General features: G+C 40.5%; 1 protein-coding gene across 1 annotated transcript in view; it reads left to right on the top strand.

Annotated features, from left to right (window-relative positions):
- Positions 1-14,216, top strand: part of LOC149224891 (protein MOR1-like) — a 251,649-nt gene that overhangs the window by 15,531 nt on the left and 221,902 nt on the right. The window contains exon 2 of the mRNA XM_089386325.1: positions 6,815-6,920. Within this exon, the coding sequence (XP_089242451.1) occupies positions 6,815-6,920 (106 nt within the window). The remainder of the gene's footprint in view (positions 1-6,814; positions 6,921-14,216) is intronic.

The raw sequence follows: 14,216 nt of genomic DNA, 5'->3' as shown, positions 1-14,216 counted from the left end.
CCTGCGTCGGTCGAATCGCTCCTGGAGCGAAAATTTAACGCTCGGGAGCGATCGCTCCCAAGCTGTAATTTTCGCTCTGAGAGCGACGCTCCCGAAATTGGCAGGGAGCGCAATTTTTTTTTATCGGGAGCGCGCTCCCGAAATCGGTCCCATTCGGGAGCCCGCTCCCGCCCGGAGTGCGGATTGGGAGTGGGACCGGGGTGGGGAGCGCTCCCCCGCAACTCTGCTTTGGAGCCTCTTGCTCCTCGTCGTCTATCATTGCAAGTAGCAACTCATGAGACTTCTTGAATGCCAATTTTTCCTGGAACCTAACATCCCTACACGCAAGTGTTTTCCTCTGTGCTGAAGATCCTGTAAGCCTTTAAGGTCTCACTATACCCAACAAAAATCCCCTTTTGTCTTGAAGGCTCTAGCTTCATCATCTTCTCTACAGGAACAAGGATGTATATTGGACAGCCAAAGATGCACAAGTGCCCAATCTCGGGCTTCACCCTTGTGAATGCCTCTTCAGGAGTCTTGTCCCCCAATATTCTGTGAGGATTCGTGTTTTGCACATACATTATTTTGTTACACGCCTTTGCCCAAAGGAACATAGGCAACTCCTGGTCATGTAGCATAGCTTTAGTAGAATTGATGATGGATTAATTCTTCTCTTCGCAACCCCATTTTGTTGAGGCTTTTAGAAGACTGTCATCTCCCTCTTAATTCTTGCATCCTTGCAAAAATCCTTGAATTTGTTGGAGGTGTATTTTCCCCCATTGTTTAACCTTAAGACCTTTATCTTCTTTCTTGTTTGGTTCTCCACTTGAGCCTTGAACTCTTGAAACCAATTGAAGGCCTCATCAGTGGTCTTCATGGAGAATATCTAGGTTTTCTTGGAATAGTCATTATTATAACATAATATTGTGCTCCCTGTATTGATGCCACTGGCATTGGCCCACATTCAACTGAGTGAATAAGATTCAAGATCCCCTTGGACCTACTCTCGCTGCTTGGAAAAGCAGCCTTGGCATTCTTGCCAAGTGCACACCCTCTGCACATGCACTATTGCTCAATGCTAAAATTTGGAAGACCAGTGACAATCTCCCTCAGAATCAACAATGCCCCGTAGTGGAATTGTTCCATCCTCTTGTGCCATATTGTGCATAGGTTATCACTATCATGTACCAATGCCTGAATAGGTTTTCTCGTCAACCTATTCAAGTTGCTCTCTCTAACCTCAATTGCCGTTGTTGTGGTTGGGATAGACTCCTCCGGACGAATGGGCACCTATCCATCCTTGAACATGACCTCATATCCTTTGTCCTTGATCACGGGGATTGAGAGCAAGTTTTTCTTCTATCCTAGTACAAATAACATATTCTTGGCTTCCAACATCCCTCTTGACTCTAGTTGGAACTTAATGGTTCCAACCCCCCTTCACTGCATACTTGGCATCATTACCAAGTTGCACATGTAAATCTGAGTCTCTCTTTGTTAGATCTCTAAATAGCTCTTGTTCCTTTGTCATATGACGTGATGCACCACTATCTAAGTACCAAGCACTCCTTGTGATGGTGCTGGTAGATAGACATGAGACAAATGAGAATTCCTTCTTGAACTTTGCTGCAAACTAATCAAAATGAAACTTTGCTGATGCTACTATCTACTACAACTTCCATTTCCCCATCTTCTGAGGACATTGTGATGCATAATGTCCACTCATGTGGCAAATGAAGCACTTGAGCTTGCTCAAGTCCTTCTTTCCTTGCTGAGATTTCCCTCTCATTATTAGCTTTGGAACCCTTCCCTTTTTCCATTTTGGCCATATTGACCGGCGCTAGGTTCTCCTCTCCATCTCCCTCCTTGCTAGCTTTAGAATCCTCTTGAGTCTCTTCCTGGATGCAATCATCCCAAAGCCTCTACCAATTGGAAAACTTCTCTCGGGTGCATATTCCCTTGACAAATGGTTCCCATGACTTGGGAAAACTATTCAATGCCACATTCATGAGCTCTACCTCCACTTTCTCTACGATGGCTGCAAGCTAATCCCATGTCTGGGTGATCCTCATGAAGTAATTGGTAACATTATTCGATCTTGACTTTTGGATGGATTTGAGCTTGTTTCTTAAGATGATTTTCTTGTTCATGTTGTCACTTTGGAACAAGTCCATTAGAGCTTTGAACACCTCCCTAACTATCTTCTTTGCTGCCAAATGAAGGGTCAAGTTATCCTTCACGACATCCATGATGACATGCTGAACTCTAATGTCCTTTTGGTGGGTTGTCAATTGTGTTGGATTTGTTGGCGATTAGATCTCATTATCCACAATCTCCCAAGGGTGAGTTGCAAGGTCACCCTTGCCTTCTAGGCCAAGAATTTGGACAATTTGTCCAATCGGTCCACAAATCTCAAATTGGTTGCTGCCATCTTTAGATTTGATATTTACGCCTTGTGATAAGTCCTTCTAGCACCCACAAGAATAAAAATGCTAGTTTATAGATTTGCTAGGATCTTTGTCGTGGATTTGTGCTTCCACAAGATTCAAGACTCAAGATAATGCATAGCATGGTAATATACATTGACACTAGACTTAGAAAACACACTAAAGGCCTAGTTATTAAGGCGCACTCTAGCTTTGGAGGATGTGAGTGAAAAACTCAATTAATTATTTATTGCTAAAAAACAAAAATATTTAATTAAGTAAAAAAGCCACTCTAGAGCAAATTCCTTAATAGCCAGGTCCCAAGGATCTATGTCTTTTACATAAATTCATCATGTTAGTGACATTTTTTACAACTCCCCCATGGGGGTACAAAATTTGCATAGAGAAAGAAGGGAGAGAAGAGAGAAGAGGAAGGGGCAAAATTGCCATGCATGACTTCTGAACTTGAAAAATTTGACTTGTGCCTCGTCCAACTTTGGTCTTCTTCATTTATTTGCTAGGTACATCTAGTGGGTAACAATATCTAACTTTTATTGTTTCAATTATTGCTCTTTTAATTTTCCCTAAACTTGATCTTTACGCTAGGACTAGCCTTCAAATGCCTTCCCATCCCTTGTTTTCCATAGAAACCAAACAAAAAATCCTAGAGAAGACCTTACGCCTACATTAGAAGTTTCTGAAATCCAGGGGGATTAAACTTTCTAACATTGTATATTAAATAGAAGCTATATATTCCTTGAAGAAACTCCAAAGGTATCACACTTGCTTGTTACTTTTAATAATGGTGAAGGATGCATCTAGCATCTTCTTCCTACTCGAGACATCCACTGCACTTTCATGGTTTGAATAGTCCTCTTTTCTTTAGGTGCCACATGAGAAAGGTTTTTGTCTTGAACGTCTCGCTAAGGAGGGATACCATTTTCTTGATGGGGAGTTTTTGAAGCTCTTATTCTTCTATGATGTATTGAATATAGCCATCTCCCATTGTATGTATTCCTTTTCCTTCAGGTTTCATTGCTCAATAAAGGATGACTTTCCCTTCCTTGGCTTAAATACATTTTTTGAGTATCTCTTTGGATAGTGTTTTTCTCTCTTCTTCTCGAAGTTGAATGTGCGATTCTTTGATTTCTTCATTGAGATAGATTTCAGGCAATTAATGGTTTCATCAAGGGGATACTTGCTGGTGATGCATCACCTTAATCCACATGCACTGTACCTTTCTTTCTATGATTGGATTCAAAGTGTGAATACTCGTAAGTGATATGAGTAGTTGTCCATTGAAATTTTTGTCAACCTGCCATGGATGGTTCATGTCTAGGCTCTCAATCATTGGGTGTGGACGATGTAGAGAGTTCATTATCATTTGTTCAAAATTGGCTTGCTTTTGGGTTGACAATTCATCCCTTTCTCTAACATATGTTTTAAATGATAAAGAGAATCCAAAATTCTCTTTAGAGATAGTGCTCCCGTAACCATTTCTAGGAACTCTTGTCTAGTTGTACCTCTTGGACATGATCATTAGGTGCATTCTCCTTTATGGTTTTGAGGTTTGGGATCGAGTTTACTTCAGATTGACCCCTCTCCTTAGACACATCATCTGGTGCAAGCAAATCTTCCCCATAACCCATTGTTCAGGCAAAGTTTAGGCCCCAACCTTTTTGTGTTGAGGTCATCTTCTGAATGGCCTCAATTCTCCAAATTCCAAAATTTTGGGGACTTGACTATTGGGAGGGACCAATATTCCTATATTTCACTTTGTTCTTTAGAGGTCATTGTCTTAGATGCACCCTTAGGCCATGCGTGGTGTTGGTTCTTAGAGGTCTCTCATTTACTTTAGCTCGTGATCATCTCACCTTGTTCACTCATAGATCTAATTTTGATCTAACCTTCAAATTAGCCTTTGGAACGACAACCTCCTGCCTCTCCTCAATCACTGTAGAAGAATCCTATTAACTAAAAAATCTCACATCCTCTTCAAACCTCACATCTCTGCTCACCATAGTCTTTCGCTGTGATTGAATGTAGCTCCTATAACTTGTGGAAGTCTCATCGTAACCAACAACATAAGATGTTATTGCAACACCTTGAATCTCGACTTGTGAATTTGAAAGAAGATATCTCTGGATCAACAACCTGCAGAATCCCATCATCACTCAAGGCAACATCATAGGCCAAAATCTCTAGACACCACATCATAGTTGTTTAGGACATCTTGCAAAAATAATCAAATCTCCATACAAGACCAAGACAAGTGGGTGAAGATAGACAATTGCACAAATCCCATCCATCTTGAAACATTGAGGTCACGGTACCAACAACAACCCATGTAAGTCTAGCAACATCCTATAATCATGGGTATCTGTTAAAATTGGCAACTAGGGCCAAACTCCACATAGGTCATCTTATTTATGACAACTGATATTTTTCTTGGATTTCTCTCTCTGAGAGGTGTAGGATTGATCTAAAGATCATCCGATTGCGACATGTACAAATGAAGTTATGAATTTATTTTGATTATGGACAAATTGTCAAGGTCGGCCAGCAAACTTATGTAGGCTTAGAAGCCCAACTGTCACGTCTATTCAACCTCAACATTTGCTATAAATTCATGATGCCTGAGCCTCATTTGGACGTCACTCATTCACTCAGATCTCTCTCTCCTAATCTGATTGGGTACGCATTTTCTGGGCATCTTTCTCTCTCACACGTGCGAAGGAAGGAAGACGATTTTCTGTTTTAGGCGTTGACCAGTTTGACCGAATTTTAGAGGCTGTTTTCTTGGGCTGTGTTGACCAGTGTTGACCTTCCTTGGCTGCGGATTTGGTTGAGGAATTTCTGTCCTAGCAGGCCGCAGATCTGGGCACAAGAACTGAGACAATCTGACCTCTGTTTTGACCAGCATTGACTGTACTAGGGCTGGCCGCAGGGTTGACCAGTTTTGACTGGACTTTTCAGACTGTTTTGGGCTGATTAGATTTGCTGGTGGAGGCCGAAGTTGACTGGGTTTGACCGAGCTGAATTGAAGAAGGAATATGCCCTGTTGACCAGCGTTGACTTTTCTGGTTAGGGCTCTCTTGCTGCTGTCATAAATTATCAGATTTGTAAATTGTACTATCTCTCTCTCTCTCTCTGCTGAACTATTGAAGAATATAAGAAGAATTGATCAAGGGTTTCCCCATATTGGGGTTTGTCCCTAGCTGGTGCCACATCTCGTGTCCTCTTGTCTTGGCTTGTCTTCTACTGTTAATGTTTATGTTCTATCTGCATTTTACTATCATGTTGATGTGATTGCTAATCTGAATATTGATACTAGGCTAATAAAGAAATTGAAGTAAAATTGCTCTAAAGCATAGAACATACCATTGTTGCCTAAAATTAACAGTTTCTTTCCCATGCACCTCGGAACCTTGAACAATTCAAGCAACAAACTCAACATTGTCAATTTCCTCATCTTGAGAGAATCATTTCCCTCTTCATGGGAGAATCAAGAACCATATCCTGTTACCCCTTAACACTCCCATTAGCTGCAAGTATGGAATCAATCATTGGTTCCATCATAGCTTTGAACTTGTTTCCATGGCATCCGGCCATGCAACCTTTGTCTACTCAAAGTTATAAAGCTCATCGAATGTCATGATTCCATAATACTTTGGAACTTGTTCCAAGTTATCTGGCCATGCAACCTTTGTCTTCTCAAAGTTAGAAGGCTCATCCAATGCTTTGCTGGAATGTACAAGGCCTCTATCTTTCATATCTCTTGCCAAAGTCCTTGGATTAGCTTGACTACAATCATTGATAGGGAAATTGTGTCCCTCAAATGCAATTCTATACTGATGAATTGTCAAACAAGACAATGAAAAGAATGATTTTCCTTCAATCCAAGAAAAAATAGAACATGATTCAACTCAAGAACATCACTTGATGGCATCTAGAAGGAAACAGAACCCAATCTTCTCACAGGATATGTAGCATCATCACCCAACTCCACATTCAAACCTCCTTGCTCTTCAATTTTGCTAAAGAGTCTCCTATCATAAATCATATGTCTTGATACCCTGTTGTCCGCATACCATCCAACACCTGACATAGTGGTAAAAGATAAACAAAAGACCATGGAGAGAGTGATGTCAAAAAGGGATGATCCATCATCTTCTCTTGCTACAGTACCTGCCACAACTTGTTTGCCCTTTCCCTTCTTCTTCTTGGGATACCAGCCAGCATAATTTTCCATCTGGTGATTGCTGAACATTTCACCTTATTCAGGTCTCTTTTTATTGGACTTGAATCTTCCTGTTTACACTTCATGTTAAATTATTGATGCTATTAAATTACTGATTTAGCATGTTTATTTTCTGTATGGCTGGAAGCTGACTTTGGTGATGTTGCAGGTTTGTTTTTCAGAAAAACAGTAGCAGATTCAAATGCACCAGTGCAAGAGAAAGCACTTGATGCATTGATTGCGTACTTGAGAGCAGCTGATGCAGACGCTGGGAGGTATGAAGTTTGTCTATTCAAATTAAGCACTTATATATCCATATGATTTTGTCAAAATTCTTAGAACTGGGCAATCAATGCAAATTCTAAAATTTCACCTCAACTTTGAGGTTTCCTGAATCGTATTCCCTTGGAACTTTCAGCCTACAGGCTGATCTGAAATGTTAAACTACAGCAGTGATATTTCACTTTTTCTTCAACCCAGTTGCACTCGGCAGCCAAAGAGAATAACAGATCTGATTTCTCCTATTACAGCAAAATATAACAACAGCAATTCATCTCCTTTATCTTCAAGAGGTGCTAAATTACATACCTAATTCAGTTAAATGTTATGTCAAATCAGCATAAACAGGTGTTAGAATCTACCCAATCAAGAAGATAATATGATCAGAAAATCAAATCTGCAAGTACACAATATTTGGACACCTGGAAACTTCATACATATGTAAGAGAAGAATATATTCCACAACTTTATCACAAAGCTCGTACAAGTCAAGCTCTCCAAACCTTAGCTAGGGAAACCATAAAAAAAACCCTATCCACCAACTCCTAGGAATCACTCTCAATCAAAGATGGTCACTCTGTCAAAGATTCTCAACAAGCTAGCATCATAGTTTTAAAAACTGGAACCGTTAACCAGCCCGGTCCACCTATCAAACTGGTTTTTGCACTGGAACCAGAAAAAACGGACTAGTCACATCTCAATGAACCGGTATTTAAAAAAATACATGAAATAAGTAATTTTTAATGAAAAAAAGTATTTTTAAGATTTAAAACCATTACTCCAAACCAATTAGAGACAAAACATGCAAAGTTTGTCCATCTATATACCATTTAAGGGTGAGTAGTGTAATGCATATCAAGTTTCAACACCAAAATACATGATGAATGAGGCTCTAAATGGCCTCTAGAGTCCAATAACAATGGTACAAGCTACTGGGCCGTTGGCCTACTCCAAGTCTGCAATGTACATATCGGTGATCAACATGATCACTTATCAAACTCATCATCACTACTAGAGATGGGATCATCAACATGACTTGCATAAACATCATCTGACTCAAATTCTTGAGGACTCCTCAGGCTCCTCTGCAACCTCAGTTGTAGCGGCAACAACGAAACTAAACTTAACAAAAACACGAGTTGGTCGAGTTGCATGACTAGTGCTTCCCATTGGTTGTTTGCCTTTGCTTAATTCAACTACTGGTTCTGGTTCCACTGGCACTTACTAGATCAACCCCCCTAACTCCTTTAATTAATATCTAGATCAGGATCAAACTTAGCTGGTTGGAAATATTGAGAGGGGGTGAATTAATATTTCTTATCAATTAGTATTTTTAATCTTTCATGGCATTAATTATTTTTAACATTTCATCAACCTAAACAGTAAACAACACCATTCAACAATGCACAATAATAAAGACAATAAACACAGAGTTTTAGGTGGAAAACCCCCGCCGGGTCAAAAACCACCAAACGCTTCTTAATATTTGTCTTTCAAAAATAATTACATCAAGTTTTTCAGCTCCAACTGAAAGAGGTTCCAACACCCTGATTTACAGGCTATAACCTGTAGGACACTCCAATGTAAATTGGGATGCTCTAACACCCTAGATCTTAAGCTCCAACCTGACTGATGCTGCAACACCATGTGTACCAACTGCAACTCGATGGATGCTCCAATGCCCTGTGCAGGCTCCAACCTGCCCTAGCACCACCCTGCCGCCCTGAAGTGTTCTCAACTTCTCAGGCTCCGATCTGAAGGAGACTCCACTCTCCTACCTTGCACCACCCTACCACCCTGAACAACCGGCGGACCATGTTTCACAATTTTCAGACTGGATCCCCCTGCACCCAAAATCAATCAATATGTATATCACTGTCAACTCTTGGCAGCCTCACTGCTCAACTCTGCTCGAACTAACCACTGCGCATTCGTACCTCAAACCCAATCCTGCCTCTGCTCAATCACAAGCCAAATCTGACCACCCTGTAATCTATAACATCTCACTGCTATAACTAAAGATCATCATCAAAGTCACTAGCTGCCAATTATCACTGTTCAATAACCATCCACTGTCATATAGGTACTGTACTACGTCAGTCAAGTACTCACTAGGAAATTGTCATGTACAAGGAACATTATTAAGTACCAAAAGACAATGTCAAATACTAAGTGCACTCTCATGTAGAATACTGTCATGTATATCTAAGGCACACTGTCATAATGGTTCTATCAACAAGGTTTCTTTTATTGTCACGTACAAGGAACATTATTAAGTGCCAAAAGACAATGTCAAATACTAAGTGCACTCTCATGTAGAATACTGTCATGTATATCTAGGGCACACTGTCATAATGGTTCTATGAACAAGGTTTCTTTTATTCTTTCAATAAGATTACTGCCAAAATCAGTTAACTTCAGATTCACTTAATGATATCAAAAGTATGTATCAAAATCACACTACCATATATAATAAGTCACTGTCTTGACTCTTATGACATGGATGTCCTCATTGTAGAAGCTGTCATGTCAAGTAGGTCACTGTAGTCAAGTATCACACTACAAGAGTAAATTCGCGGTCTCACTATCTAGCCATACAAAGGTTAGTATCTTCAAGTTACTGTCACTGCCAACAAAGTATAACAATTGTCATCGATCAAGTCCAGTTATCACATCATACATCACATCAAGGATCACTTGTTAACACTACTGCCATTATTAGTCTGGAAAACTCTGCTATCAAGGATAACACATTGTCACCATTCTTGTCTTCACACTAAGTATAGATGACTTTAACATTAACCTTAACTACTCAATCTTCACTTATAACGTCCTTGATTTGATTGCTACAATGTTTCACATGTACATTCAAACCTAGTCAACTGTCCGTATGCCAATTTCCTTAACAATCCATTGTCACAATTCTGCCAGGGTCACAATCACATCTCCAAGTTATTCACATATTACTGTATAAAAGTTATGTCTACAGGTATGTTGTCAAGGTAAGGTCACTGTCAGAAGATACCTCTGAGCCAAAACACAACAAAATCAATCATTGGCTTTATGCATGTATCAATGACTGGCCTAAGAGATCAAAGGAACAATTTTGCTTTTGACTATTGTATTCAAATTTCAAACTATTGCTGAAGTAGATATGTTACTTCCAGATCCGAGTCTATAAAGGTGTTGGGTAGTAGAGATAAGAATTTTCACATTAGGCTGCAAGAATTTCTGTGGCAAGGTCAGTGCGCTAAAGAGGGCCTAATAGGTGAGCCTTTTAAATGTAGAGGACCCACAAATATTCCTCAAATGATTGTATGGAACCTCAGATCTTCACAAAAGCACAGTTTATAAAAAGGAGAATTCTGAACTTGTTCACTGAATCAGAATTTTGTCAATATATCAATCTGATCTGGGTTTTCCTGAGCCAAAAGCTTCAGATCAGGCTGCAGACATTTTGCTCCATTTTCCTTTCAGAATGTTCTAGAAATAATCATAGAGGCTTTAGGCATAAGGCCGCAGAAGTGAATAAATTCCGAGACAAACTTAGTGCCTTAATGGAGGGCCAAGGCTTGTAAAGGAAACCTCAGAACTTCGGTCTTCTTTGAAGCCACTTCAACTTCAGAAAATTGTTTTAGATGTATTTGAAATAATGCCCTAAGAGGGCTGAGGATCCTGTTGCTGCAATAGGCTGCCAAACGAATCCCTTAAACAAGACCAAAACAATAGAATGACCAAACCCTTCTTTAGATTTCCTTGCTGTCCACAGGGAAAGGTATTTCAGAGATAGATAATCATTAAGTTAGTTTTAATATTTGGAGAGAGATCCCAATCTTTTATAGATTTTGAGAGGGCTTCTTTAGGGTAGCCGTTGGAGGGCTTGTTGGAGGGAAATCCTCCTTTTTTTTTTTTAATTTGAATTTAATTTAAATTAAAACCAAGGATAGGATAGTTTTGGAGTTAAAATTTAGTGGCTTTAATGCTTGAATTAAATTAGGAAACCCTTGTATTGGAGTTAGGTTTTGACTTTGAAAATAATTTGTCTTTTAGGCCTAAAGATCTCTAGTTTGTAATTTATAATTTTAAAATATATTTATAGAATCCCCCAAATAGATTCTTTGCCAACAATAAGATTACTTTAATCCTTTTGAGAGAAGCCTTGTTGGACTTTGAGGTCTTGATGGCATCCAATGCAGCGCAAAACAGTTTGAAAATAACCAGTCAAATCTGGTCAGCAAAAGTCAATGCAACAACTTGAATTAGGGCAGTCAGCACTGGTCAACACAGGGGTCAAACTGCCTTGATATCTGTGCCCAAAACAGCGGTCTGCCCAAACAAAAGTCTCTCTCACAAAACCGAAGTCAAATAGGGTCAATGCTGGTCAAAGTCAGCCTCCTGAAATTTCGGCCTCTTGAAATTTTTGTCTCCTGAAATTTCGGTCAAATCTGGTCAACGCAGCAGCTAGAAAAGACAGTCTTCCTTTCACACGTGTGAAGAGAGAGAGGCCCAGAAAACCATACCCAATCAAGATGAGAGAGAGAAAGATGAATGAGATGCGATGCCAAAATGAGGAGGCACCTTGTATTTATATGCAACGTTGAAGGTTGGAGGAGGCTAATTTGATGGCTGGCCGACCTTGACAATTTGTCCATAATCAAAATAAATTTATAACTTCATTTGTACATGTCAGAATGGGATGATCTTTAGATCAATCGTACACCTCTCAAAAAGAGGAATCCAAGAAAAATATCAGCTGCCTCATAAGAGCTGTCCAAAGTGATGTTTGGCCCTAGTTGCCAAATTTAACACTCTCACCTGCTAAATTGTCTGACAATTTGTACCATCCTTGTCACTGCACTACTCTGCTGAACCATGAAGAAAGAAGAAATGATCGAGAATGTATCATACCATTCTCCACTGACTCGAAGATAGTCTCCAACAACAGAGTGTGTCATACCACTCTTAACTGACTCGTAGTCAGTTTTCATTGATCCCAGATCAATATCAACATCCTAGCATAAGGAGTACAGTAGTACACGATGCGTCCATCGGTAGTACTATGGTCCCTATTGTCATTTCCCTACTCATTGGCCAGATGAGAGGTACTTCCCATGAATCCTGGATTGCATTGGTAGGATGTGCTGACAGGAGAAGGTGAACCATTCATCTTGCTCATATGCATAAGGGAGGGTGAACCACTCAGCCTATGCATATGCCACCATGGGGTATCACAGGGGAAGGTGAACCAGTCACCCTGTACACAGTGCACCACTAGGGAAGGGTGAGTCACCTTATGGTCGCTCATTGCTTCAAGAAGTACCCCAAGCCCCTCGGAGCTCCCAGAGCTCAACATCCATCTCATATGGGACCCTCATAAGAGGGTCTCTCCACGACTACAAGTCGTTCACGGAAGGTCAAGAATTTGACCTTTCCTAGGGGCTGCGTAAGAATATCGGTGACCTGATCATCAGTCCCAATGTGTTGGAGCCTTATTGCTCCTCGTTGTACCATATCCTGGATATAGTGGAATCTGATATCAATATGCTTGGAGCGGTCATGAAACACGGGATTCTCTGAAAGACAAATCCCACTCCGATTGTTGCAGAAGATCACGGTGGTATCCAACACGTCCAAACAACTCACTAAAGAGCTTCCTCAACCAAACAACTTCACAGGAGGCCAAACTAGCAGCAATATATTCAGCCTCAGCAGTGCTCAAGGCAACCGACTTCTGCTTCCTGCTCCTCCATGATATCGAAGCGGAACCTAGAGAGAAGAAACATCCATATGTGCTTTTACGATCCACCATAGTGCTAGCCCAGTCTGCATTAGAGTAACCATGGATGGAGCCTCACATTCCCGATAGTGTATCTCAGTCCATAAGTGATTGTGCCCCAAAGATATCTCAAGAGATTCTTGGCAACAATCCAATGTATATGATGAGGCTTGACCATAAACTGACTCAGTGTGTTCACTGCAAAACATATGTCTGGATGGGAGTTCACCAAAAACATCAGGGCCCTTACGAGTTGACGATACTCAGAAAGATTTTGCAAATCGGGCCTGGCAACACTTCTGCATAACTTCTTGAAGTTAAGTTCCATCGGAGTAGTCACAGACTTGCAGTACACCATCCTTAATCTTTCAAGTAGCTTCACAACATATTTTCCTTGAGAAAGGAAAATCTCCCCTGGCTTTTGCTAGACCTCAAACCCTAGGAAGTAATGCATCAGTCCATAAGTGATTGTGCCCCAAAGATATCTCAAGAGATTCTTGGCAACAATCCAATGTATATGATGAGGCTTGACCATAAACTGACTCAGTGTGTTCACTGCAAAACATATGTCTGGATGGGAGTTCACCAAAAACATCAGGGCCCTTACGAGTTGACGATACTCAGAAAGATTTTGCAAATCGGGCCTGGCAACACTTCTGCATAACTTCTTGAAGTTAAGTTCCATCGGAGTAGTCACAGACTTGCAGTACACCATCCTTAATCTTTCAAGTAGCTTCACAACATATTTTCCTTGAGAAAGGAAAATCTCCCCTGGCTTTTGCTAGACCTCAAACCCTAGGAAGTAATGCATCAGTCCTAGGTCCTTCATATCAAATTCGGAAGCCAACTCTCTCTTACATTGATGAATAAGAGGGTCTGCAACTGTCAGAAAGAGATCATTCGCATAGAGTACCAAGATGAGAGGTTTACCATTCTCAACCTTAAAGTAAAGGTTCAGATCAATTTCACTTCTTGTAAATCTAAGCTTCATCAGATAGCTATCTATCCTCTCATACCAAGCCTGGGGTGCTTGCTTCAACACATAGAGGGCTTTCTTCAACCTGCATACATGTGTCTGACAATATTGAACTTCAAACCCCTCAGGTTGTTCCACATAGCCTTCCTCCTTAAGTGAACCATGAAAGAAGGCAATCTTGACACCCATCTAGTGTAGATTCCATCCTCCTGAGGCAACAAGGGCTATAGTTGAACGGATGGTGGTGTAGCAGGCAACTAGTGCAAATATCTCATCATAATCTACACTTTCCTTTTGAGAGAAGCCTCGAGCAACAAATCTGGCCTTGAACTTTTTAGCAATTCCATCAGCTCCATGCTTGATCTTGAAGAGCCATTAAGAGGTGACAACGAATTTGTCCTTGGCTCTAGGGACCAAATCCCATACATCATTCTTCACAAGTGACTCATACTCTTCGTTCATTGCATCCTTCCAAACTTGGTGTTTGGCAGCTTCTTCGAATGTGCAAGGCTCAGATTGAACAATGGTGCTCATAGCAGT

Source organism: Pinus tabuliformis, chromosome Q (assembly GCF_031772625.1).
Source record: "Pinus tabuliformis cultivar Carrire ecotype Pingquan chromosome Q, CPIR1, whole genome shotgun sequence".
Lineage (NCBI taxonomy): Eukaryota > Viridiplantae > Streptophyta > Pinopsida > Pinales > Pinaceae > Pinus > Pinus tabuliformis.
The sequence above is the reverse complement of the archived record's forward strand: the minus strand, read 5'-3'. Positions and strand labels throughout refer to the sequence as shown.